This window comes from Crassostrea angulata, chromosome 2 (genome assembly GCF_025612915.1).
Source record: "Crassostrea angulata isolate pt1a10 chromosome 2, ASM2561291v2, whole genome shotgun sequence".
Classification (NCBI taxonomy): Eukaryota; Metazoa; Mollusca; class Bivalvia; order Ostreida; family Ostreidae; genus Magallana; species Magallana angulata.
In genome coordinates, this window is record NC_069112.1 from 4,764,258 (window position 1) to 4,792,213 (window position 27,956).

A 27,956-nucleotide genomic window follows, 5' to 3' on the forward strand; every position below is an offset into this window, starting at 1 on the left:
AATTCCTCTGAGACGCATATATATATACTTCTACTCAGATAATGATTACACAATCATGTAACAATTATTATAATAACCTCAATGACATTTCCTAGATAATTACTGCTTTAACTGCATGAAAACCTGCACTCCATACTAACATAACCACTCCATACTAACATAACCACTCCATACTAACATAACCACTCCATACTAACATAACGTCCTTGTTTGGTTTTTTAAATGTACCAGTGTGCAAATATTTGTTTGAAATTTTTTTATTTAACTTCAATGTACGGTAAATGTTGATATTTTGATAATCTATTAGAATTTCAAATTTTACATTCAATTGCATTTTATGTATAATTAGTGAATAAGCACGTCAATTTCAAAAATGCAAATGACAGAAAGCTTAAAATAAAATTAATGAAACAGAGTAATTTTCAATTGACAAAAACCTTAAAAAATGATGAATTGAGATACTGTAATTGATTTGACTCCGCCCACACGGTTTGAATGACAGGTTAGACTGACAGGTGTCTGATTTGATTGACAGGTTGGCTGAGGCCCAGAAGGAGCTGGACACGGTGATGACTCTACTGAAGGAGAAGCAGGACCAGCTAGCGGAGGTGGAGGCCAAGATCGCGGAGCTCCAGGCCACCTACGACAACAGCGTGCGCGAGAAACAAAAGCTGGAGCGCAACATCGCCACCACCGCCGCGCGGCTCAAGAGGGCCGCCAAACTCACCACCGCACTCGGTGATGAGCAGATCCGCTGGGCCGAAACCGTCAAGGTGGGGACTTGTATTGATTTGTCAGGGGAGATATCAAAACCTATAAACTAATTGGGATTGGGGGGGGGGGGGTATAGTTTAAAAGTGAGGAAGTTTAAAAATGGTTGGTGCAGGAAATATGTTTCAATGCTTGTCTTAATGATGACTTTACTTTAGATAAAAGTATTTTTTTAGGTTGGAGGTTGTGGACTTTTTCTTGGTCAAAAAATAGACCAACCTTTTAATCCTTTTACAGTAATCAATTCATCTGGATATGTCAAGTGTAATCTTACCATGATCAAGTGTAATCTTACCATGCATGCATCTAAGTTCATGCTCTATAACTGGTCTTTTCCAAATGATGGTAAAGTGGTGATAGTTGTCCCCTACTCTTACTTCCGTTTTTAAATAAATGAAATTTCTGAAATTCACCAACCATCGTGTTTCAGGACTTCAACAAGCAGATCGGTAACGTGGTGGGTGACGTCTTTGTGTCCACCGCCTGTGTGGCGTACTACGGCGCCTTCACCAGCACCTACCGCCACGAACTTGTAGAACTGTGGACCAATCGCTGCGTAGAGCTGGAGATTCCTGTGACCCCGGGAATGACCATCATCACGGTTCTGGCCGATCCATTCGAGATCCGACAGTGGAATTCTGATGGACTTCCCAAGGACCAACTGTCCACAGAGAACGCCATTCTCGTCACCAGGGGGCGTCGCTGGCCCCTGATGATTGACCCCCAGGAGCAGGTAATTCTTGGTTGCTTTACTGAATGATTTATACAGATAACATGCATTTTTGAAGTTAAATATTTTTATTTTCATTAATATTTTAATCAAGGAATGCTTCATCATCTTCATCTATTTCCACACACTGAGCTTTAGAAAGTTTTGAACTCTTGATCACCATGATAGCATTGGTCTTTGGATATTACTTGTAATTCTTCAAATACTTTGTATCATAATGTTAGAAAACAGGCAGTCTTGATATGCCATTTATAGATCATAAATAACAAAAGGAATTTTAGCATTGTTTGCTTCCTCTAATGAACATTAATGTCTCTGCAAGCCAACGAATGGATCGGAAAGAAGGATAGACCTGTTGATGAATTGTCTAAGGTTTTACTCAGTGTCTTGGTGTCTTGTACAGTTGTTCACACCTATCTAATGTCTTTGTGGCCCAACGGTACTAAATATTGTCTCCACTGACAGGCCAACCGCTGGATCAGGAACAGGGAGGCCAAGAACGGTCTGAAGATCATCAAGCTGACGGACGGACAGTTCCTCCGGACGCTCGAGAACTGTATCCGAATTGGAATGCCCGTCCTGTGTGAGGACATCGGGGAGTTCCTGGACCCCGCCCTGGAGCCTGTCCTACTGAAACAGACCTTCATGTCTGTAAGTCCTCACACCCACCCACCATGTATTTTATCTTGGTTTTTTTTCAATTTTTCAAGTCTTGATAATTTTTATAAGAAACCCACAGAGTACTATGCCAAATTTAGACTTTCTCCTACACATGTTTTATGTATTTCAAATAAACTTATTAATAAGTCCAGCTTAGGATCTTCTATGTTTAGCCATGTTTTCCTTGGACTGATCAGTCAATGAGATCTTATTCACCGGTGCATTTTTTCTAATGACAGGGTGGCCGTCTGCTGATCCGTCTGGGAGACAGCGACATTGACTACGACCGTAACTTCCGGTTCTACATGACCTCCAAGATGGCCAACCCCCACTACCTGCCTGAGGTCTGCATCAAGGTGACCATCATTAACTTCACAGTCACACTGTCAGGGCTGGAGGACCAGCTCCTCAGGTAACAACCTCTCTGATTGGCTGGATCTCAATGAAAATAATCTAGATTCCTAATTAGATCTGTGGAAATTATTTCCTTGTGAAACTGTGAGAAGCTACTCTGGTGGATTTAAAAAACTCAATTTTTTCAAACAGTTTTAAAATATAGGAAATAATAACAAAAAAACTGGTGATCACAATTTTAAATTCTTGCTATGCGATGCAAAACAGCGAAAGTATTGAAAATAGGACATTTTCAGTTAAAAAAAAAGAAAAATTTCTTTTGAATCATTGGTGCATCTAAGAAATAACAGAATATTTTGGGAGAAGAATGTAAGGAATGATAGAGGGTTCTGAGTGTTCTGTTACTTACACTGAGTTTTCTCCCCTTCTTTTAGTGATGTGGTTGGTCTGGAGCGACCAGACTTGGAGGAGCAGAGGAACCAGTTGATTGTGAAGATCAACTCAGACAAGAACCAGCTAAACGCCATAGAGGACCGAATCCTGAAGCTGTTGTTTGAGTCCCAGGGAAATATCCTAGACAACGAGGAGCTTATTAACATACTTAACGAGTCCAAGGTAATTATCTAATCTGTCCAGTCATTATCTAACACATTTATGGTAAAGATCAAATGAGTTCATATTATATGTAATTACAATTATTATAACAGTCCAAAGTATTTAGGATGAATAAATCATGAAAACAAATGCAAAAAATATTGGAGGTATGATAAGTTGATCTGATTCAAAAAATAAGGATGAAAGTTGCCTCATTTGACCTTTGTTACCTAGGTGACATCCGGCGTAATCAAACAGAGGTTGAGTGAGGCCGAGGTGACAGAGGAGAAGATAAACACCGCCAGAGAGAAGTACCGCTCGGTCGCCACGCGTGGTTCTGTGTTATACTTCGTGGTGGCCAGCATGGGAGAAGTAGACCCAATGTACCAGTTCTCTCTCAAGTACTTCAAACAGGTAGGACCTTATTCAACATGGCGCTAATGTACATGCCATGTATCAATTATATCTTTAAGACTTTAATTATGATCTTTATGAGCAAAGTCCTTACTGTAGAGAGGGATTCTTTGTATCAGAAAGAAAGCTGATTTGAAGCATTGTAGTTTATGACCTGAATTCATTTATTAAGCATAAATCTATTTGTTGTAAGAGCTGTTCTTCTCTCCGTCTCTAACGTAGTTTATACACGTTATTGTGATTGTTGCAGCTGTTCAATGCCACCATCGAGTCGTCCGAGAAGAGCGACCAGCTGGCCGAGAGACTGAAGATCTGTCTAAGGGAGACAACTATGACCATCTACAACAACGTGGCCAGGTACAGAATTATCTGATCCAATAACAGTACTGATATAGCATAGCATTAAATGATCCAACAGCAGTACTGATATAGCATAGCATTAAATGATAGCCCTCAAGTGGGATCTTAGGTGTTTCTTTTATAGAGCTTGTACGTTCTCAAAGAAATGTCTGTGTTTCAATGAGTTTCCAGGGGTTTAGTTTGACAATTATCAAACAGTCTGTGTTCCGTATTTTCCAGAAGTCTATTAAACTACAATCTGACTGTATTTCTGTGATCTCCCACAAATCTGGATCTATTCTTTGTTGGATAGATTTTTATTTCACACTTATTTCCCTGTCTGTATGTATCTTTCATTGATTTCCCAGAGGCCTGTTTGAGAAGGACAAGCTGGTGTTCTCCTTCATGATGTGTGTGGAGATAATGAAACAGGAGGAGAAGATATCTCCGGTCGAGTGGAACTTCTTCCTCCGCGGATCGGCGGGAATGGACAAGCAGCGACCCCCAATGCCAAGCGTCCCCTTCCTGAACAACATCAAGGTCTGGAACAACGCAGTCGACCTCGGAGAGGTGTTCCCCATCTTCAAGGGGATCCACCAGGATCTGACCAAGACTCCGGTCTGGATCCAGCTCGGAACATTGGAGGTATGGGGGAATCCCTTTCTATAGACTAGTGTTCTATTAGTTAGTGGAGGTATGGGGAAAATCCTTGTTACAGACTAGTGTACTGTTAGTTACAGACTTAAATATTAATTCAATGAAAGACTCTGGTCTCTAGAGATCAAGCTGGAAACCTTTAAGGTTTTTTGAGAAGGGGGGATCCTTCTGTTGTCATAAGCTTGTCTATAATGGATACCTTGTCAAACTAAAACCAAACCTGTTTATAATGAATAACCCTTGTTAAACTAAAACCAAACCTGTTTATAATGAATAACTTAATAAAGATTATGTTTCTTCTCTTCAATTTGCATTCCTTCAATAAAATGGCCCTATCTTAGTAGCAGATCTTGTTTCTATAACTCCCTGTTGTTTTCAGATACAATCAAACATAAAGGCTTTAATATGAGAATTAAGTTTCTATAGATCTTGTCTCTATGATTTGTTGACTCTGTTTTTAGGTACGAGCAAACCCGGAGAGTTACGAGACATACGAGGGCGTCCCGCCGGAGCCGCAAGGCGTCCCTGGGGCGATGGAGGACATGGAGTCCGACAAAACGAAGGGTCACTGGGACAAACGCCTCACCAGCTTCCAGAAACTCATGTTCATCAAGGTCTTCAAGACAGAGAAGGTACGCATCATTCAGTACCATTTTATTTTACAGTCTCTTCATGAAGTCAATTTTGTGCTTTCATCCTCATTTCTTGAGAGTAAATTTTTTGGATTTCGATTTTCAGCAGATCCAAAAGTTTAAGAAATTCATGTATAGAGGCATTATCAATAAATCTACAAATCCTTGAAACTAGATCATTAGGTTTATAACAGTAATAATCTGACTAGGAAAACTGAACCATCCCTCAATGCATCCGAGTCATTAAACTTATGATTTGTGATATTTTAGACTGTCTTTGCGGTAAGCGAGTTTGTGCGCGAGAACCTGGGTCAGAAGTTTGTAGAGAGCCCCCCGGTCGGCCTCCAGACCCTGTACGACGACATGAACAGGATTACCCCCCTTGTGTTTGTCCTGAGCACCGGCTCAGACCCCATGGGAGCCTTCCTTAGGTTCGCCCGCGACAAGGGATACACAGACAAGTAAGTAACGTAATCAGGACGTATCTTACAATTGTTACTTCTTTGAGGTGAAAATAGTGGTTCATCTACACTCAAAGAATAATATTTACTGAGCCTAGAGGTTTTGAGATTCAGTGGAAAAGCAAATTTAGCTCATCACATGGAATTACAACTGTATACAATGATACATCAGGTAATACAAGAGATGGACCAATATTCGTCATAAAATTTTGACTTGGACCTTGTAGAGTACAGTCCATCTCCCTGGGTCAAGGTCAGGGTCCGGTAGCTGAGAAGCTGATCCTGGCCGCGGTCAAGACCGGAGACTGGGTGTTCCTACAGAACTGCCACCTGGCGGCGTCCTGGATGTTGGCCATGGAGAACATGGTCAAGGATATGTCGGAGAAACCGGACGAGATCCATGAGGACTTCCGACTCTTCCTCAGCTCCATGCCCGCCAAACACTTCCCGGTCAGTGTCCTCCAAAACAGTGTCAAGGTCACCAATGAACCGCCCAAGGGCATCCGCGCCAACATGAGGAGGGCCTTTGCCGAGATCACTCCTCAGTTCTTTGAGGAGCACGGTAGGTTATATTGGACAGACTGATTGAATGCTTTGGACCAGAGTACATATCTTGAACACATGTAAACCATTTTGTCAAACAAAGGTTATTCTAGAGGATTGATATTTGTAAGGCCAGCGAACCCTTTCATAAGGGGAGAACTATTTTAAGAGTAACATATGATGAACATAAGTTGCAATTTTACTTGTGTAGACAGCGATAGTTAACTACTTTAAAATCTAGTATATATGATAATTTTAAGCATACCAATTCTAGTAAATTTTAAAATTGTTTTATTGAAATTAAGCAGTGTGAACATGTTTCGTACAATTCAATTGTATTGTTAATAGTCTGTAGTTTCTTGTTTCAGTGCTGGCCTCACAGTGGAAGAGGATGATCTTCGGCATCTGCTTCTTCCACGCTGTCATCCTAGAGAGGAAGAAGTTTGGACCACTCGGCTGGAACATCAGGGTCAGTGTCTCTCTCCCTCGCTCTCTCCTCTGTCTCTTCTGTCTATTTATTCTCTCTCTCTCTCTTCTGTCTCTATTTCTCTCTATCTCTCTCTTTCTCTCACTCTAAGACACAGAAAATAGCTTACATATGGTACAAGTAGTCTTATTTTTTACTTCTAAGTTTTTGGTTTTTTTTTTATCTGTTTATTTATTTTATTTCTACATTGACCTGTTTGTTTTACAGTACGAGTTCAGTGACAGTGACCGTGAGTGCGCTCAGCTCAACTGTCAGATGTTCTGTGCGGACGGAGTGATTCCCTGGGACGCCCTCATCTACATCACCGGCATGGTCAGTAACTCTTTACACAAGAATCTAAATAAGTTTACCTAAAGGTGCTGTAAAAGTGGTTATTTACACATGGGGGAAATTAACACTAGTTAGGCGGTAAGCTTAAAACCACGTAAAATACCCGACGTGAATGGTAAAACAAATCCAAACTTTTGTGTGTTAATTTGGGTATTTAATACTGTCGTGTTTTGTTTGACTCCAGAAAATGTATACTTTGCCACCAGCATAAATGACCACTTTTATAGCACATCTATTACACTTTTATAGAACATGTATTACACTTTAGAAATATTAGAACAAAATTGTTATGGCAAAAAATACATGTTAACGCTGCACTAGTCTGACTTGCCTCCCTTTATGTGTACAGATTACGTACGGGGGTCGTGTAACGGACGCCATTGATCAGAGGTGTTTGGAGACCATCCTCAAGACGTTCTTCTACCCCAACACACTGGAGCCAAACTACAAGTATTCTCCCTCAGGTATGCTGAACAATTTTAAAATGTTTGTAACATTATTTCTAATGGGCTGAAATTATTTCTTATTGCATATTAAAAAATGTTGTGTACTAAACTTTTTTATACTGCAAGGCTTTATTCAACTTATGTCACACGCCCACCATTACTTATTCAACTTCTGTGTAAACTTCTATGACAAGTGTTCTGTATGATCTTACTGTGACATAGACAACAGTTTTCAACCTGATTTTTGTAAGATTTTACCTGACTTAGTGTAATATTTTACCTGACTTAGTGTAAGATTTTACCTGACTTAGTGTAATATTTTACCTGACTTAGTGTAAGATTTTACCTGACTTAGTGTGATATTTTACCTGACTTAGTGTAAGATTTTACCTGACTTAGTGTAAGATTTTACCTGACTTAGTGTAAGATTTTACCTGACTTAGTGTGAGATTTTACCTGACTTATTGTGATATTTTACCTGACTTAGTGTGAGATTTTACCTGACTTAGTGTGATATTTTACCTGACTTAGTGTGATATTTTACCTGACTTAGTGTGATATTTTACCTGACTTAGTGTGATATTTTACCTGACTTAGTGTGATATTTTACCTGACTTAGTGTAATATTTTACCTGACTTAGTGTGATATTTTACCTGACTAACTGTGATATTTTACCTGACTTAGTGTAATATTTTACCTGACACAGTGTAATATATAACCTGACACAGTGTAATATATAACCTGACACAGTATGATATTTGTGTTTTGTTGTGTACAGGGATCTACTACGCCCCTGATTACCCGACTCTACAGGAGTACAGAGATTACATAGAGACCCTCCCCATCGTCGACGAACCCGAGATATTCGGCATGCACGAAAACGCCAACATCGCTTTCCAGGTAACTTATCAGTTAAAAAAAACAAAACAAAAACAAAGAACAGTACATGTGCACTTATCATTGTATAAAGATAAATCTTACATATTATTCAATGTTTTAATGGAAAGAATTGAAACCCTATCACATTAAAGAGGTGATAGATATAATAGTTAACAGATATATTAGATATAGAGATTTTGGAGCCCAGTGTTATTTGCCATTGTGTGCAGTAGGCTATGGCTTTTTAGAACTATTTTAAAGTGTTTAATTTCTAATGCCAGGAATTATCATAAAAGAAACGAAATTCAAACGATGTTGTTATTAACAGGCGGAGGAGACTGGTCACCTGATCAGCACCATCTTGGATGTCCAGCCTCGTCAGGCCAGTGGGGGAACAGGCAAATCCAACGACGACATCGTGTACGAGCTGGCAGAGAGCATTCTGGGTAAACTGATGGACAAACTCGACATCGAGCAGGCCAATCAGGAGATGTTTGAGCCCGACTCAAAGGGCCGACTCAACTCGCTCACCACCGTGCTCACTCAGGAGGTGGACAGGTTCAACAAACTGCTCAAGGTCATCAAGGTGAGAGTGGGGTCAAGGACATTTCTCATGTTGACCTTGTTATTATGTTTTCATGTTGGTGTAGCTTTTATTCTAAATTGAGCATGAAGAGATTTAGAATTTGTTCATCAAATTTATCTGGAAACATTGGAAAAAAAAGTCTTTGACACAATAATGCTTGATTTGAACAAATGATGATTAATTATGCCAAACTACGGCCAAAAAGTTCATCTTGAGTATTACTGGCAATTAATTTTTACCCATTGCTTTATCTGGCAAAAGATTTTAAATATGATGGATTCTAATCATATCAGATCATAAATGTCAGCCACCTTTCTACAATGTATGCCCTTGAACTAACCATGAGCAATCTCCCTCCCAGAATTCCCTGTACCAGCTACAGAAGGCCATCAAGGGTTTCGTGGTGATGAGTGAGGAGCTGGAGCTGGTCTACACCGCCTTCCTCAACAGCCAGGTCCCCAGTCTGTGGGCGGCCGCCGCCTACCCCTCCCTCAAACCCCTGGGGAGCTGGGTCAATGACCTGATTTATCGCTGCTCCTTCATTGATAACTGGGTCAGACATGGTCAGCCTCGCTCCTACTGGATGTCCGGATTTTTCTTCCCACAAGGTCAGTATTACTTGGAGAGTGACAGCTTGTTAATGACAGATCTTTTTGGAGATTGATGTTGAATAGAAAAGTTTTGAAACTCATTGGACCCAATTATAAAGGCACGTTAGGATGCAACTTTTTGTACATGTATTCATTTAAATGTATATTTAATCTCTATTCACTTTGCTTTAAAATTCTTTTGGGATGAAAAGTATATAACTTGTGGGTGAAGATTAATCCCTCTATATTATTCTATTAAATATTGTGTTTTAGGATGTTTTTGTTGTTACATCTTTCTGTGTAGGTTTCCTGACTGGCACGCTACAGAACTACGCCAGGAAGTATAACCTGCCGATCGATCACCTGACCTTCCACTTCCACCCACTCCCTCATTTCCGTGAGCAGAAGGAGGTCACTGCACAGATGGCCGAACTCAAGTTTGGGGAGGAGATTGAGCTTGATAAAGGGGTAGGTGGAAAATAGGTCAAACGGTCACCTACAAAGACTGATAGGATAATGTATTGGTGCTAATTTTTTATGTACAAGAAAAGTTTCTCTGAGAAGAAAATATAAGGATTAATTGTTGCTGATGATCAGTGATGTTTACAGAGAAGGGGTCATTTAGTTTGATTTACATAAATATTAGTTTTTGCCTAGCTCTTGCTTAGTTAAAGTGAAAAAACTCACCAGGAGCCTATCAATCAACTTATATATCGCCAAATGAACTAGGCAATCAAGGAGAAATAATTTGAGACATTAGAATTCCCCAGTCCTAAATTCACCCGCTGACAACGAGGGCGAAAATAAAACGGAGGCAAAATTTTCCCTGTATACACTAATCAACTAGTGAGCCCCTAAATCCACCAAATTGAATCCTCTTACCAACAATTTCCCAATCAACTTATTTACCACCTCTCGCTGTCTTTCAGCTGCCGAACCCCGAGGATGGAGTGTTGGTCCACGGGATGTTCATGGACGGGTGCCGCTGGGACGAGAAAGAGATGGTTGTCACAGACTCCATTAAGGGCGTGATGAACTCCGCCCTCTGTATGTTCCACATGGAGCCCAAGATGGACTTTGTCCCCGATCCTGCTGACTATATCGCACCGCTGTACAAGACGTCAGCCAGGGCCGGTGTTCTCTCCACAACTGGTGAGTCGGGGGACAGGGTAAAAGAAAGGAGAGCGAGGGATACGATATCTATAACAATGAATTCGAAGTTGTTTTGGGGAGGGGGGTCTTAAAAAATTTTTGGGGATGTCGGGTTGGGAACAGTTAGGTTTTTATAATGTGTCTTTATTATCCACAATTTACTATAGGGATAGGACTCTTTAGTTAATAACTTACCTCCATACCTAGGAGCATATTTCTAGTGTGTCTATTTTTAAATCATTTTTTTTTTTTTACCAAAAAATCATGACTTGTGTTTTGTAGGTCACTCCACCAACTTTGTTGTGTTTGTACATCTGCCGTCCAAACAGCCGCAGGATTACTGGATCTCTAAAGGTGCTGCCCTCTTGTGTCAGCTCAGTGAATAAAGGGCAGACAACTCTTAACACTACTCTATTGTGATGGAAGTTGATTTGTGAACACAGCATTTTTGTGTATATTTATGTTATGAACTTTAAAAGTTATGATTCCGCTATTATTCCGTCCTTGACCTTAATAATATTATTACTATTTATTATTTATGTTACAAAAACTGTGATAATATGGAGGTATTCGAGTGCATTTCCAGTTTGATTTTTTTTTGGTGTATTAAACATGTATTTACAATGGATTTATTTTTGTATGTTTATTATTTTTTACCTTTTTTTGTTGACATTAAATGTTATTATTTCTTCTCCTAAGTGCAAATTGTACGTTAATGGCCTTCTTCAGAACTGTATCTATTTTCACTGAAGACATATAGTTTATAATGTAATGAGAGACCTCTTTATCGGATTCCAAGTCTAAGTGTGCCTTTGTTACAACTTTTTTGTTGGTTAGATATATCTTTTTATTAGTTATAACAATTCAGTACAATGTACAATCATTGTGGGAACGGACCCCATTTTGCCTTTGCTGTGAATTTCACTTATAATCTTCAAGCAGGATATATTGTACACTGAAATTCATCAAGCATTCCTAAAGATTGTGATAATTTGGTTGTGAAGTTTGCCTATTGTCATGTTGTATAATTATTTGACCAATAAATGTTTCATTATTTACAACTGACATTGCTTCTTGTCAAAATAATGGGGTTTCAAAGCAGAAGACTTAATGTATAGAGATAATAATTTTATGAGTCAGCATTCCTGTAGCCTGTTTAATAAATCTTAAATTTGGTGTAAGACCTCAGCTTACAAAGAGTTTTAGAGCTTTTTATACAAGATCTGAAAATATTCCGTTTGAGGTCATCTCAGAGCGACCTCCCACAAAGCCAATCTTGAAGCATTTCATTTCGATGTCGTATATGAAGCGCAACCAACTAAGAGGTTTGAAAGGTTTGTCTGTATGGGTTATTTTTGTTTTCTTTTCATTTTGTTATTTTTAATTGCTTTTTTAGCTCACCTGAGCTGAAAGCTCAAGTGAGCTTTTCTGTTCACTTTTTGTCCGGGGGTAAGGTGGGACCACAATGGGGGGGGGGGTCAAAGTTTTACATAGGAGTATATAGAGTTAATTTTTAAAAATCTTCTTCCCAAAAACCATTTGGCCAGAAAAGCTAATACTTGCGTGGAATCATCCTCAGATAGTGTAGATTCAAGTTTGTTCAAATCATGGTCCCTGGGGGTAAGGTGGGGCCACAAGGGGGGGGGGGGGGCAAAGTTATAGGAGTATACAGAGTTAATCTTAAGAAATCTTCTTCTCAAAAACCATTTCGCCAGAAAAGCTGATACTTGTGTGTGGAAGCATCCTCAGATAGTGTAGATTCAAGTTTGTTCAAATCATGGTCCCCAAGGTTAAGGTGGGGCCACAATGGGAGTCAAAGTTTTACATAGGAGTATATAGAGTTAATCTTTAAAAATCTTCTTCTCAAAAACAATTTGGCCAAAAAAGCTAATTCTTGTGTGGAAGCATCCTCAGATAGTGTAGATTCAAGTTTGTTCAAATCATGGTCCCCTGGGGTAAGGTGGGGCCTCAATGGGGGGTCAAAGTTTTACATAGGAGTATATATATATATATAGAGTTAATCTTTAAAAATCTTCTTCTCAAAAATCATTTGGCCAGAAAAGATTTTTTTAAAATAACACCAATTTTCAATAAATCCTAATTATTTCTCTTTACAATAGGGCGTGGCCCTTTATTTTACTCAGAACAAGACTGTCCAGAAAAGCTGTAACGTGTGTTAAGTATCATCAGGTAGGGTAGATTCAAGTTTGGTCAAATTATGATACCCGGGGGTAGGGGCACAATTCACCAAAGTTCAAATGTTATAATATATGGTTTAACTTATATGCAAGCATTTTGACATATTTTTGATTCTTTAAAATTGTTTAGACTGGCCTCTGGACAATTCTTGGGCTGACACAAGTTTGATGTAGGTTTATATCCCAGTTGATTTTGATCTTCTTGAGAACTGTAATGCTCAATATGTGAAATGACTATACTGTGACAAAAAGGGGTCAATGTTAAACAGAATGTCCTGGGGGAAAATTGAACTTTTGTTATACAGGATCTGTTAGATTACAGTGTCCATATTTTTTGGGAATATTACACTGTAAAGCTGATTTGATAATGTCTATTGTTGCTCAGGTGAGCAATGTGGCCCATGGGCCTCTTGTTTTTATCACTTACATTTTCTTTATTTAACTTCTATTAGTTTTTACACTTTTGTGTTTATTTATGTGGTCATTTACAGAGCCTGTCTCCCCTACAAACCTTTAGTACAGATTCTCTTATTAGTACAACTTAATTAACAGCAACCCCCATGCAATCAGCAAATTAATTCGTTCGCGTTATCTTTCAGCACTCCTACACAGACCGTCCGCTGCATCGGACGGGATTTTTCTGTCTCGGGCTTATGATCTTTAATACAAAGATCTAGTTGCCATGTTCAGATCCGGTGTTTTATATATTATTTAGTTTTTAGTTTAGTGCTAGTTTTGTAGATGTTTTCACCTTTCATATGTAGTTTTTATTTTGTTGTCCTTAAGAATGAACGGGTTGTCCCGAAAATTTGATATGAACATTGGATACACACAAATATAAAATGAAGATCATCTTATATAAATTTCTGATTTATAATAATTCGAATAACATAAATATATCAAACGGTTAGTTGGATGTAATTACTTCTCGAGGAAAAGAGTTATAAACCTTTTTTCCCACAAACAAATAAAAAAATCCTCAGTAATAATTAATTTTTATTTACGGAAAGCAGGATAGAAAGTGTTAACAAAATCAATAAAGCAAAATTACAACAATTTATATAACATATTCACCACTCCGGAAATCTCGGTTTTCTAACTTAAATTCTATTCTAAATGTGAATTAAAAATCAACCAAGTAAAATAAAAGAAAACAATTGTAACATGTTAATTATGTAATCGTGCCAAATAAAAACAAAACAGAAAAATACTAACTTTATGATTAATTAAGCTTTTTGGTCTTATTGCTTTAATTGTTATCTTGTAGACAATAAACAGTTCCGAAGTGGTAAATTCAAATTGACACACAAACTTTGTTATTAAATTTGTTCAAGACTGACTACTACGATAAATTGCAATTAACATCTAAGCCCCAAAAATGGAAATGCAATTCAAACTATTTAGAAGTTATTCAAGGAATAAGGATTCAAGCATTATATAACCTTAAGAACATAACAAAGAAAGATAAGCCAGATTAGACAATTAAAAGCCTTTCTAAAATCTAAAATAAGTTTACAAATCAAATAAATGTATAGATAAATTTAAAGAAGAAAAGTGTAACATTCAGTATAATTTGAAAGTGATTTAGCTTACCCATATTTGATTGGAACATTTGTAAGTTATAATCAACGGAAAACATGAAAAAAGTGAATAACCGAATTTTAGCTCTGCCGATTTGTTACTTTTTATACCTTATAATTTTCCTTTTGATTAAAACCATTATTCAAAGGACCGCAAGTGATAGACGTGCAGTAATTTTGCATATTTCAGCAGACAGTTTTATATAACGAAAAAAGATTTGTTTGATTTTAAGAGACAGCTTAATTGGTAACAAATGAGGGTGTAGTTGACTTTTCAGCCGTGAAGACATCTTTATAAAAACAATTCAAAAAAAGACTGTTTTATATAATTTTGAAATTTTTTTTGAATTGCAAAATGTTATGTAGGCCTAACAAATTTCCAGCTGCATGTTCTTGAGATAGACATCAGTGCAAAGGAATCAGTTTATTTGTCTTCAGGAGAGTGGTCCTTCAGGAGAGCATCGATGACCTTCATCTCTTTTACGTATTTATAATTACGGAGACCACCCTGATCATTTGAAACAGCTATTTTCTGCATCAATTCATCTACAGCCAACGGAATGTTGTAGCATCCAAACTCAAGGTTGAAAACATTGAAGAATCCAATATTCAGAACTCCGCGGGCGCATCCAGAGAGACCATTTATCCCTACCTCAATGTCATATAACTCGGCGCAAAGACTTCCGAGAAGTTTTAGGTACGGAATATTTATACAAGCTGACACCGGGTCTCTGACTTTAAAAATAAAAAAAAAATAACAATGTATGTTTTGACATTAGTGTTTGATATAAGGAATAAGGAATCATTCTTTAAGTATTATGAGGTGATAATTTTGGTCGGGGCGTGATCAAATCCAATAAAGCCCGAAGGGCTTTATGATAGATTTGATCACGTCCCGACCGAAATTATCACCTCATAATATTTAAAGAATGATTCCTTATTACTTATATTTATATAATTTTTAGCCATCGTACGATTAAATCTTTAAATATAAATAAGCAAACCCCGCCGGCGCCTCAATTTGGCGTCATTTGTATTATGGGTTATATAGTACAAAATCGATACGTAGTGTTATCACAGGCAAAGACACTGGATAATGTAAATATAAATATATCAGTCACGATTTTTTATCTAAATTTCAACATACCTGATAGTTTCTTACTGATAACAGTTTTACCATCGACTGTTATGGCAAACAAAATCTCAGCATCCTTCTTCAAATAAGTCAAACGAATACATACTGCAAAAAAAGTGTGTTATAAAGTCTTCGACTTTGAAAGTCTCTTTAAAATTCCTGAACAACATATCAATTTATTTAAGAATAATATAAACTACTAGAATCTATTTGAATACCTTTATTGAAAATTTAAAAAAAAACATTTGTATAATTCATTAAAATTGGTCTGCGTGGAAAAAAATAAGCATTGAATATTTTAAGCATTTAACCAATTATAGTGAAATGTAGCATTTCTGATTAATTGAGAATATTATGTGTGGATTTCATAGAATTGCCTAAAAATCAAACACTACAATATATTTTATTCTTATAAAATTCCACACTTATACGTAAATTTACCTGTATAATGAATAATAGGGAGAGTCACACAGCAATCACAGGTGGCCATTCCACAGTCGCATATGCCTGTTAGAGTTGTTATGTTTCTTGCTGCCAATTCAGTGTCATATTTCTGGGGAGAACCTGTGAATATAATGACTAATTAATTTCTCTGTTCTTCCTGAAATCAAAACTTTTTAGCATTTTCTTCCGATCATCAAAGCATTGTTGAGATGTAAATACATATGAAAAATATTTTTCAATACTATAAAAAAGTGATTAATATATATATATATATACTTGTGTTTATATTCCAGTAAATAATTTAAACGGGTTAATTAAAAAAAAATTGTAAACTTGGTACTGTGTTTTTACAAAATTAAATTCTGTAGAAGGTTACTGTTTGAAAACAGTTCCACAAAATCTAAATAATTCGGGCAATCTGATATAAAGCTGACAGAGGATGATGCGACGATCCTTTAATAATTGAAACTATCTTTTAAGGCCTAAGCCGTTCTCTAAAATCTGAGATTATTGCACTTTTAAGCAAATGCACATCTTCTCTGTTTTCACCTTCTTCTTTTTTTTTGAACATTATAAATCTATCATGATCGTAAATAAGAGTCACATGGAAAAATTATTAAGTAAATAAATGTTGATCACACGTTAAACTACTTAATCTTTTACTGTAAAGATTTGAAGCTATACAAAGTTTGAAATTAATTCGCCCAAACCTTAACGAAAAAAAGTCTGGAAAACATAGTGGTAACAGAATGACTGACAAATAGCAATTGTGTCTATAACCCCCCCCCCCCCTTCACAGATAAGAGACTAATAAAAAGTCTGTAAATTGTGAAATTAATATTTGAAAATGTTCTATTACAATTACAACATTAAACACTAAAACTCAATTGAAATCGTCAGAGTTCCAAGCAAAATTTTGTTTCAAACCTGTTGCGCATCCAGTATATTGCAGCAAGCACCAAACAGTAACTATGCAAATGAAATTGACACCGCCAGCCATTTTGAATGTTCTTTTTGCTGTAAGATCGACGAAGATTTGACTGAAGAAGATAGAAGTAATATTATTTTAAATTTAGTTCATTGTTTCCATCTTTTTATCAGTCATATTATTGCACGCTACTCTTCATCTTGGAAAATACTTACATGTATATTGAAATAACTTTCTTAACTTATCTTTTAACACATACTTGTATTTACAAAACCCAAGAAATCTGAAACTTATTTTTATAACTTTTATTTATTCATCACTTTTATCGATAGCTTTAATGTAATAACTAGAATGTTATAACGTATGGTTTAGAATAACAACTTTTTCATTAAAATAATAAATTGTTGTAAAAATGAACAAATATTCTTAATGGTTTTTTTAAATAATAGTCACACATATCTTACCTCAAGTTGACTTGAAGACCAGTAAGGCGCCGTCGGACAAGCACACAATATTGGTCTTTTTATACCCTTTTTTATGGCAGAATGCCAATCTGAATATCATATTATTTAACAACATATGATATATAAAAATAATATGATGACGCATTAAGTTTAAAGAATTCGAACATGTATTGGTTGAAAATGTTATCTTAACCCCGCCCATATTCAAAAAGAGATTGTACTTTGAAGTAGAGTAAACTTGATGCAAGTCGTTTATGCGTTGCGATTTTGTAAAAAAAAAAAATCAATTTTATGATTGTTATATTAATTGTAGTGGAACGAATGCTTTGGAATTAGATACTAGTAATACTAGTTGCTTTAAAAAGTGTGGATTTTATCCAAATAAGCGTTAATGAAATCTTAATTGGAAAACCGTATTTTAAAAACACGTTCTGAAACCCAAGTATCTTATCATTAGTTCACATTACCTAAAAAAAAAATTAGCATTATTTTTTTTTAAAATGCTTAATAAGCTCATAAATTTCCTGTAATTATGAATAATAAAACATGTACTATTTTTCTTCGCCAGTGTTCCACCAAAAATATAGTCCTTGTCTGATTCTAAACTTTGATGACTATTTCTATCCCAAGATGTATGACTTAATAAAATAAGAATAGTATGGGATCTATCATGATTTGCGATAGTATTTGATTTTTATCCAACTTCTTGTGTGTTTTTATCCTATAGCCTTTGCTATGGGATAGAAAACACATAAAAGTAAACATTTACTTCAATTTAGTGATAAAATCTAGAGATGTTAATTTTACTCGGTTTGCTTAGTCGATTAATCGGAGGCTTTAGTCGAGCGATAGTCAAATACTTAATGATTTAAACGTATTTGAAACTGTGTGACTTTTTTTAATCAAATAATGCTACTGCTACATTCATCTTATCTTAAATTAAAGAAAATTAAAAACCTTATGATAACACATACTAAATGTATTTGATTTTAAATAAATTAAAATGTATTTTATCTAAATATCCGTCAGAAAATGTCCTGGCTTTTCCTTTTTTTTCCTCCTGACGCTTACACATAATTTAGCTCCGTATCATCTTAGGCAATTTTGACCTGTACCACGGTTAGTCATTGTCCTTGCCTAATCAACAATCAAAGATTAATGGTTATAAAAACAAACACCTTGAGATAATTATTGATATGACAAAATCTTTTATTATACAAACATCTAATCCAATAAATAATTGATTAATTGATTCTGTTAACAAATTTGGTTGTTATTTCAATTTTTATATATCTTGTATATCTCTATTCTGCCTAAGTAAATCAAAAGAGATCAATAATAAGCCGCTTCAAAAATACACCAGGGACACCAATGGAAAAGAGCGAAACTTACGGATCAAACTTGTCGAAAAAAAAATTATTATCAACAATTGTAGAGCGAGAACTGCGCTCAGAAAAAATAAATAATATTTCTAAATTCTATTCACTTAAGTATTCAACTACTAAAATTTTAGTCGATGATCGATTTGACCGAGCGATAGTCGAGGAATCGTTGACATCCCCAGTAAAAATTAATAGACATTAACATAAACATGGCGTGTTCACATTGTCAAGGCAGCAATTTTTTAATCATCAGAGAATCGGAGAAAATGCACCTAAAATTACAGACGACTTTCATTGTGTCAAGTTTTCAGATCAATTGATTAGATACTATCTTAAGAATGTTATGAATCATTTCTTGCGCCCATTGGAAAAGGGCCTTATAGCAACTTTTTATTTATTAGTTTTATTACCATTTTTTAAAATTCTGTTTCTGTTTCTTGTTTAACGTGTATTGGAGCAGTATTGTTAAAATATGATCTACTTTCATGCATATATGTGATAAAAGGTTATGGTTGTAGATGTAATTTGATTACTTAATTTTCATAGAAGGAACTATTTGAATTGCTTTCTATCTAATTATTATTTCCTGGAGTGGTTATTTTATATTATCAAACATCGAGGTATCCAATTACTTATAAGGCCCGTCATTCAAAATTCAAAAGTTTTCCCTTAAAACAGGACTGAAATATGTTCGTTGGGCTTCAGATATGTTGACTCAAAACTACGTACAGCGGAACATTTAGCTAACTTCTATTGTTTGACAGAAATTAGCGTTTGAATATTTCCTTTTCCTACTGTCTTCTAAAAAATGGATTGTTCTAATGAACACAGTTTTCCAAGAAAAAATATGTTGTATACCCATTTGTTTGGACAATATATATGTTTTGAGGTTAGCAGTTTCCGTACTTTTAAAAGATTGTTTGTGTCCAAAGGGAAATAAAGTATCTCCTCTGTATCAAATTGCTCACATTACGCCAAACATTTTTGCTTCCCATTGCAGCTTATAAATATTACAAACAAATACCCGAAGAAAATTTGTTATGGAGAATTAACATTCATCCCGAAAATAAGATTTTAAAGTAGAGATTAATAGGAACATGCGTTAAACCTATTAAAATACAACTACATGTACAACATTAATTAAATAAAATGTCTTTGTGTTACGCTGTGTTTTTTCTTTTATTTGTTTGTTTTTTATTGGGGGGGGGGATTTTCTTTAAATAAAAATACCTATGTTCCATCACCATATTTTCAGTCTTGTATTATTGTTAACCATTTTTTGTAAAAACATTTTCCATTCTTTGGGTACTATATAGTTATACAATGTTAAATTAAATGAAATAATTAAAACAAATGCTTTATATATATATATATATATATATATATATATATATATATATATATATATATATATATATATATATATATATATATATATATATATATATATATATATATATTCGATGTATCTATTTTATAAAAAAAAATTCAATGAGGTTTTTATTTCCAGAGGATAAGTTGGTAAAATGCATATATTTTTCTAAAGAATATGATTAATAAACTTCTTTTTCGATATTTTATATAACTTAAAGAACTGATATAAATTACCTAAGAGCGATCGGCGACAGTATCAACACCTTCTTTAAAAATATGTGAACAAATGATGTGCACAATGTAGCTGTTCTTTTTTATAGTTCTTATGAAGTTAAGTAGTAGCTTTAGATTTCGTTTTCTTTGTTTTTTACTTCTGTAATTTATTTTTTGGTCCTGGCAAAGGGACGGGTTGTCCCGAAAATTTGACAATTTCTATTGTTCGTGTCGTTATCCATTTTTAGTGCGTTATATGTTCAGTTTACTGGCTTAGTATCTATATATTAGATCCGACACTTTAAAGATGCCTGGTGTTGTTGTTTCTATTCAGTGCCTTATATATATATATGTTGGGGTCAATTACTTTGAAAAGTAATTAATTACTTTCAAATACATTGACAATTTTATCAATTACTTGCAATTACAATTACATTGATTTTTTTGAAATGTAATTAATTACTCTCAATTACTTTGATAAATGTAATTAATTACATTTCAAATACTTTAGTTTTATTTTTTTTTATTTGAGAACATATACATATATTAACAGCATTAATTAAGATATACAGAGCTTTATGTACGGTTATGTTTTTAAAGGTTGTATAGTTCAGTTCAGATCAGATTTCTAGAAAATTTTAAGAAAAATTTTCTTTAACATTAAATTCAGTAAGTACCATTGAGTTCATCATCGGTTCTGAATAATATTTTCTCTACGGTGAATTAATTTTCATTCACATATTAAAACTATGTTTATTCAGAATGTACAACTTTCGGCAGTACAGCATATCAGTATATGAATAATAATTGCCATAATTCACAAAAATGAGATATTTTGACTCCCTTAAGTCTAAAATCAAAGGGGGCTCTTGGGTATTAGAGGAGTTCACACCTCCACAAAATTAGATCTTTACCTATTACCCTGGACAGTGTGTCATGCTGTATAAACATATTAAACGGCATTATGGGACATTAATTATTGTGTAAACAAAAGTCCATGCCAAACATGTATAAATTCTATTTATCATTATAAGACACCTTTTTATATTTTAAACTTGGAAAAAAGTAATTGAGTTGTAATTGAAAAGTAATTGAAAATACACAATATTTTTGGAATGTATTTAAATACATTCAATAACATGTAATTGAAGACAGACTCAATTACAAATTACTTTCAGTTACTTTGAAAATATATAATCAATTACACTCTATTACAAATACTTTTTTCAGTTACCCCATCCCTGATATATATATCCAAGAAAAACCTCAGTGGTCGGTGAAATATATATTAAACTAAAATAAATGAAAATACAAAGATCGAGTAAAACATAGTTAAGTGCTTTCATTTTCTTCAGATGTTTTACAATACTAACTCTGAAGAAAATGAAAGTTTTACTGTTTTACTCGATCTTTGTGTTTTCATTTATTAAAGTATATATATATATATATATATATATATATATATATATATATATATATATACGTGTTAAAGAGATTATATGTGTATTTGAATATAGAGGCATTTGTACTCTCTATGTTCAAGGGATTTAATAAAAAAACCAATGTACTGCATAAAAGATTTGAGAAACGTTTCACAGTATTTGAAACATAGTGGTTTTTTAAATACTAACTTGATATCCATCAAAAGACGTTTTAAAAAATTGTTCTATATTTAAACTGTCTTGACAATCGTTTTTCATTCTGTATCCCATTTTAAAATATGTATCTTGAAAGCTAAATAAGAAAAAATACTTCTTTCGGATTTGTTTCAAACCAATAACAACATGTTTCAATTTCACATTAATGTTAAAGGCAGTGTTCAAATATGCCATACACTTTTGACAATAAAAAAGTAAGATGTTATATATCTTCATTAAAGATATCACAAGAGTCACATTTTGATTTTTCTCTTAATTTACACTTGTGTATATAAGAATTCTAAATAATGTAGTGTCCAGCAAGATATATTTGAATACACTTGAGCGCTTGTCATACATATTTTTAATATTGTTTGTGTCGATACTGAGCAAAGATTTTATATTTTGCACGATAATTTCTGGACGGGACAAGAGGTTTAAATTTGTTGCACAATAGGCACGTTAAAACGATATTAATAGCCATGTGGCGCGGTGTGATTAACCCTTACACGTGGTGAATTCATTATATCCGGGCTATCGAATTTTACTGTCTTTTGCATGTGGTTATAAGGTGCAGTCATTGATCTAGATCTTTGACTTTAAAATCTTATGACGTAAACTGGTCATTGGACATTGTGCAGATGTTTTACTTCCTTTTGAAAACAACCATTTTTTAAAGATAGCAAAATCCTTAACTTTTAAGAATCTTGATAATCAAAAAAAGAAAGGATTAGTCTAAGTTTGCAAATAAAGGAGTCTCTTTATTTTCCTTTTTATTTGAAGTATTATACACATTTTATTTAGTAAATTCTCCGTATCCCCAAACAATGAGTCAGTCAAGGAAATACATCCATAATTCATAGCTCCACTTTGACTTATACTCAGGTGTAGCATAGGGTTGTTTTCAAATGTTCCAACAAAAATGTCAACTCAATAGTTGTATAATACTATTGATTTTTATCTTTATATATTTAGTTAATCCTGTAATTGTGTTATAATTCCTTTTTTAATTATGTTAGACTTACAGTTGCAAATTTATAGTCAATTGGAATCAGCACTCTTCGGTGCTTATACACACAGAACTCTCGTAAAGTGTATTCCATGCAAAGTCTAGATAAAATGCCAGAGAATATAGCGCGTTTTAGTTTGTTGGAGGTTCCACAGATCAAGGTCCAATTACAAGTGAATTATCTTAAGGTTGGCCGTTATAATACGATGTAACTGAAAGAGATTCCTCTTATAATATTACAGTGTAATACAGAATAAACCAGTTACTGTTAATGCTAGGTAATAAACCAGCATTTTATAGAGGTTTAGATGTATAGAGTACTAGTAGTTTTAATTCATCAGTTAATCAGTATAAATCAAAAGGAATTCTAATTTAATCGAATTCACTAAATATCTAAAACGAAATTATAATTTGATCATAGATTTTGTATATAAGTAAAACTGATGCAAAACAATTCCACATAAACTGCATACGAAAATTACAGTTAAGTACATATTTGATAAAATGCATTCGGTAATTATAAAGCATACTATTGTGCATTATGGAAAAAAAGTATTTTAAAGTAGATTAGTTTTCACCAAATTCAATTTAGAAACTTAACTTACACATTGTATATTAACCTTAAGTCCAAAAAATCCTTAAAATATAAATCGGACAATTTGTCTTAAAAACTTCAAAATAATTAGAGTATCTTGTTAACATTAAAAGGTAAGGGTGTGCCATGCTTTGTGTAGTTCGTGTCACTTGTTTAAAATGTGTTCTTGTGGTCCTTTTAAAAATGAATCATGTGACGGTGAATTCATTGAATGCCATCTTTTTTTTTACAAATATTTGAAACAGCCACTATCATAAATTATTCATGTTTCGGCGAAGTAGTTTTACTTGGAATCCAACCTTATTGTATGTGGAAAATCGATAAAAATATGAAACCGAAAATACGATATTCTAAGGAAAATCACAAATGCAAAGTGTGATTACATCGCAATTACATTGTAATCTGTCATTCGTCTGGTCGATGTGAAGCTCAATACAATTTTGCACTCACTGCTTTTTCTTTGTGCAATATTGTTGAATGGACTTAAGCAAAGACCGAAAATAATTTCTATTGAGAAAGATCCTTTTTGCAGACTTTTTTTTAAAAGCCTTGATGTCAAAATTTGTATTTCTTTTTAAATTATAAAGTGTAGTTCCAAACATACCTTTGTGGGTTTTTTTTGTTGCACGATTATTACAATTTATTTACATTTACCGTGTCAGATTCCCTCTATATTTTATGGAAACTTATAGTTAGTTCATAGCTCTATAAAAACACCTACATGCCCTGCTTACCGATTGGTCAAAACCTACAGCGACCTAACAGCCTAAGAAAACTCACAGACTGCACGAATTAATCATAATGATGCCAGACAGAGGAGACGATTTGGCTTGTTTTAAGACTGGTGAACATTAATAGTAATTATAAGTGAATTTTACTTACTTTTTACAATCAATTTATTAATTTGTATGACGGTGGAGATCACTGCAAAAAAAAAATACACAACTCGGGTGTTGATTTTTTCCCTGCAATGTCGCCACCTTCATATCCCGTACGAATCACCAAAGGAAGCATTTAATTGTTTAAGCAAATACAGCCTACTCCGGATATATTAAAATTCAGGGGACCATGCAAATTATTTTTTTCCGTAATTCAATATAAGCGAAATTTACTGACTTGAAGCCGCCATTTTTAAAAATTCAATCCCGATCTAAGCATAGAAAACAAAACCCGAACAAATTATATCTATTACAGTGAACAGATTACATGGAAATATTAGCCCTCCAAAGTTTGATTAAAATATCAGTTAATTTTGTTTGTTTCATTTTGTTACAATCTTTAACCTCATCAAAATCTCCGATCGCTTTCTTGTACGTTTTAAAATACCTTGATTTAAATTAACAGTCAGAGATTCATCTCCCCACAAAAGTAAATGGCAATAGAATAAAAATAACAATACAAGTAAAAGCTTTCCAAAAAGTTTGTATGTAAGAGCAAAATTTTTGTATTTGCAGCGTGTATCAATCAGTTGTTAAGAAATAGATGTATATTATACTTTTGCTTATGTTCATTAATCCATAAAAAGAACGTGAAAATTCAATGAATGAATGAATGTTTATTTCTTTCAAACCATATCAATGGAACATATAAAACAAAAACAAAAACAAAAATATTTACAAATGTACATGTGGAGGACAAATTCAAAAAGTAATAAATAGTTGTCCTCCAATTTTATTTGAAATTAAACCACTTTATTATTTTAGGAAGTATCAAGTTATAAGCTTGGAAGCCGAAGATTTTATTTGGCATACTTTATCAAAAATGTACATGACTTTTATTATTAAGGTCTTCCGTTTCCAACGGAAGACCTTATAGTTTTCGTACTGTTTCTTCTTATTATTATTTTTTTCCACGAATTTTGTGCACGCGATTTCTCGAAAACTATTCGGCCGATTTCGACCATTTTTTCACAGATGATTGCCAGTGGTCATAATTCTAGACGTTTTTGAAATTTTGAAATTGTCACTTCCGGTTCCGATTTTGCAAATTTTTACGACCAATTTTGTGCAGACATAAACTCAAAGACTATCAGAGATATGAATATGAAATTTTCAGGATAGGTAGACCATAGATTGAAGTTGTGCACAATGCAGTTTTTTTACGCCAGTGACGCAACGGTTAGGAGCTCGCCTGGGCTCGAAAAATGGATACGGATTTTGAATCAAAATTTTCATACCTTTTTATCTGTATCTTTTTATCAGTTGATATTTTCTTAAGACATATATAATAAAAGTGGTAGAGAAATTAAAGTTCTTTCCAACAAAACCAAGAAATAGGGGCTGGCCCCTTAAATTAGGGGCCAAGACACTCTTAAACTCTATTACAAATAACTTAAATACGATAAAGATTTTGTACTGCATTACAGAAGCAAAGTTGTTGATCGTAACAATATCTATCAGGTAAAATCATTGCCACGCCCATTTATTACGTAATTAGGGATTTTGAGGGGCCAAAGTAGCTAAACTTTGACGCAATATATCTAGAAAAGGAGACATATTTTGTTAAGCATTATAGAAGACAAAATATCTGTATTGATGATTCTAATCGATTTCATTAATCAAAACACAAATGTCTGTCCCCGTTAAGGATCTAGAGGGCTGGCCCCTAAAATATTCAATCAGTTGTATCTCAAAAATGATCAACAATTTTAGATGGGTGTAAGAACAAAAAATGTTAGCATTCTTAAGACCTTTTCAAAGACATCATGAAAAAGGGGCTGGCCCCTTAAATTAGGGGGGGGGGTCAAGCTACTCGTTAACTCTGTTACAAATAACTTTAAAACAAACAAGATTTTGTAATGCATTATAAAAGCAAAGTTGTTGATCGTAACAATATCAGTTTGTTAAACTCATTGCCACACCCTTTGACGACATAATTAGGGATTTTAGGGAACTAAAATCTTAAATATTTAATGTGCTGTATGTGAAAAATCAAAACACTTTGTTAAGCATTTTAAAGGATATTGACAATCGTATACATTATCTAAAAAGGAGGGGTTGAGAGAAAATTCTGAAATTTCATTGATATTTTAATCGTATCGTTTAAAAATTGAACGGAAGACCTACTCGTTACTCGTAACGAGATCGTGTCTAGTTTTTATTTATTTTTATTGAATACTGCTCTGTTGTCTGGCATGGTTGTTTGTGTCAAGATGTCGAAATATTTGGAAATTTGTCAGCTCTATGCAGCAAGAACCATAACTGGCTTACCCATTTCATCTTCAAAAGAGTCCCTTTATTTAGAAACAAGTTGGATGCCTCTCTCAGAGAGACGAAAATTAGCAAAATTGAGCACAGTGTATAAAATTCATAATAATTTGGTACCGGACTATTTAAAAATATTTTTCCTTCTATCAGGACTTTAGAATCGAATTACAATACACGCAATCGAGAAGACTATACTATTCCAAAATGTAAGCTAGAAATATTCAAGAAATCGTTTGTTCCTGACATAATCAATAAATGGAATAGCTTAAGTTTAATCACTAGAAATAATTCCTCGCTTACAAGTTTCAAAAGCAGTATTCAATTAAACCAAACTAATCCTCCGTCCTATATATTTTTGCTTCGGCGAGAGACGACTTAACATAACACACAACTGTATCTTAAACTTCGACATTTTCCTAAGAAATATTATTGAAAACCCTAATTGCCAATGTGGATTACCAGCAGACTCTTATTTGTTTTTGGATTAAAGAAATATACCAATGCACGAAACGCACTGTTTTCAAACCTTTTAAATTTAAATCAAATTAACATTATTGTCATTTACTTTTGTGGGGAGATGAATCTCTGACTGTTAATTTAAACCAAGGTATTTTTTAGCTCTTCAAAGATTTATCGTGCAGAGATTGTTGTAGATTCTCGTAACTTCAGTCTTACTGCATAGACCAACTTCAAACAGAACCGTTTATAAAAATATGCACGTTTGTTTACCACTTTAGTAATATCCATTTCTATGTACTTCCATTCTAAACTACTACACAGTTGTAAATTGTTATACTTGGTGAGAACCTCGTAAGTGGTTAGCACTTGTGTTCGTACCAATTTTTTTTTTACCCAAAACTATCATACAATTTTGGTTTCAATACTGTATGAAGTATATAACACATGTAATGACTATAAAAGTAATATCTAAGTCAAAATTTAAAGAACCTTGCTTTAATGATTGCTTCAAGTGATGAGCATATTGAGCACAACAGCAGATGTTAAGATTGTTACGAAATTTAAGAGTAATAAAATTATAATGCAAAAATTAAAAAAATAAGTAATGCCATCTTTCAAAAACTTCGCGTACAAATAAACAAACATTTCATGCCTCATATAAAATTAAAAAAAATAGTAAGGGTCACATCTCAAAAGATTGAGATAT

The 27,956-nt window shown here is 34.1% G+C and overlaps 3 protein-coding genes across 6 annotated transcripts in view; 1 reads left to right on the forward strand and 2 right to left on the reverse strand.

Annotated features, from left to right (window-relative positions):
* Window positions 1–11,687, forward strand: part of LOC128170698 (dynein axonemal heavy chain 6-like) — a 47,421-nt gene extending 35,734 nt beyond the window's left edge. For all 4 annotated transcript variants that reach the window (XM_052836457.1, XM_052836456.1, XM_052836458.1 and 1 more), the window contains 20 exons: window positions 536–773; window positions 1,202–1,504; window positions 1,967–2,152; window positions 2,401–2,573; window positions 2,950–3,130; window positions 3,344–3,523; window positions 3,774–3,880; window positions 4,231–4,507; window positions 4,981–5,151; window positions 5,422–5,612; window positions 5,840–6,174; window positions 6,524–6,624; window positions 6,850–6,954; window positions 7,322–7,436; window positions 8,198–8,319; window positions 8,627–8,884; window positions 9,246–9,492; window positions 9,779–9,942; window positions 10,404–10,626; window positions 10,909–11,687. In XM_052836457.1, the coding sequence (XP_052692417.1) occupies window positions 536–773; window positions 1,202–1,504; window positions 1,967–2,152; window positions 2,401–2,573; window positions 2,950–3,130; window positions 3,344–3,523; window positions 3,774–3,880; window positions 4,231–4,507; window positions 4,981–5,151; window positions 5,422–5,612; window positions 5,840–6,174; window positions 6,524–6,624; window positions 6,850–6,954; window positions 7,322–7,436; window positions 8,198–8,319; window positions 8,627–8,884; window positions 9,246–9,492; window positions 9,779–9,942; window positions 10,404–10,626; window positions 10,909–11,012 (3,781 nt within the window). In that variant the 3' untranslated portion in view covers window positions 11,013–11,687. The remainder of the gene's footprint in view (window positions 1–535; window positions 774–1,201; window positions 1,505–1,966; window positions 2,153–2,400; window positions 2,574–2,949; window positions 3,131–3,343; window positions 3,524–3,773; window positions 3,881–4,230; window positions 4,508–4,980; window positions 5,152–5,421; window positions 5,613–5,839; window positions 6,175–6,523; window positions 6,625–6,849; window positions 6,955–7,321; window positions 7,437–8,197; window positions 8,320–8,626; window positions 8,885–9,245; window positions 9,493–9,778; window positions 9,943–10,403; window positions 10,627–10,908) is intronic.
* Window positions 1–18,186, reverse strand: part of LOC128170722 (tropomodulin-1-like) — a 66,399-nt gene extending 48,213 nt beyond the window's left edge. The window contains exon 1 of the mRNA XM_052836492.1: window positions 18,182–18,186. The gene's annotated coding sequence lies outside the window, so the exon portion shown is untranslated. The remainder of the gene's footprint in view (window positions 1–18,181) is intronic.
* On the reverse strand, window positions 13,850–17,023 carry LOC128170736 (uncharacterized). The gene is made up of 4 exons (XM_052836521.1): window positions 16,911–17,023; window positions 15,981–16,103; window positions 15,552–15,644; window positions 13,850–15,139 (listed from the first exon to the last, which is right to left on the reverse strand). The coding sequence occupies exons 1-4, from the start codon at window positions 16,981–16,983 to the stop codon at window positions 14,829–14,831; spliced, it is 600 nt and encodes a 199-aa protein (XP_052692481.1). The 5' UTR covers window positions 16,984–17,023; the 3' UTR covers window positions 13,850–14,828.
* Window positions 18,187–27,956: the final 9,770 nt, after the last annotated feature.

Bases quoted from the DNA above. Each gene is read 5' to 3' on its own strand.
- LOC128170736 (XM_052836521.1), bottom strand. From the start codon at position 16,983: ATGGCTGGCGGTGTCAATTTCATTTGCATAGTTACTGTTTGGTGCTTG. The intron at 16,104-16,910 runs GTTTGAAACAAA...TTATATTCACAG, and splicing joins ATATACTGGATGCGCAACAG to GTTCTCCCCAGAAATATGAC. The intron at 15,645-15,980 runs GTAAATTTACGT...CTTTTTTTGCAG, and splicing joins CCCTATTATTCATTATACAG to TATGTATTCGTTTGACTTAT.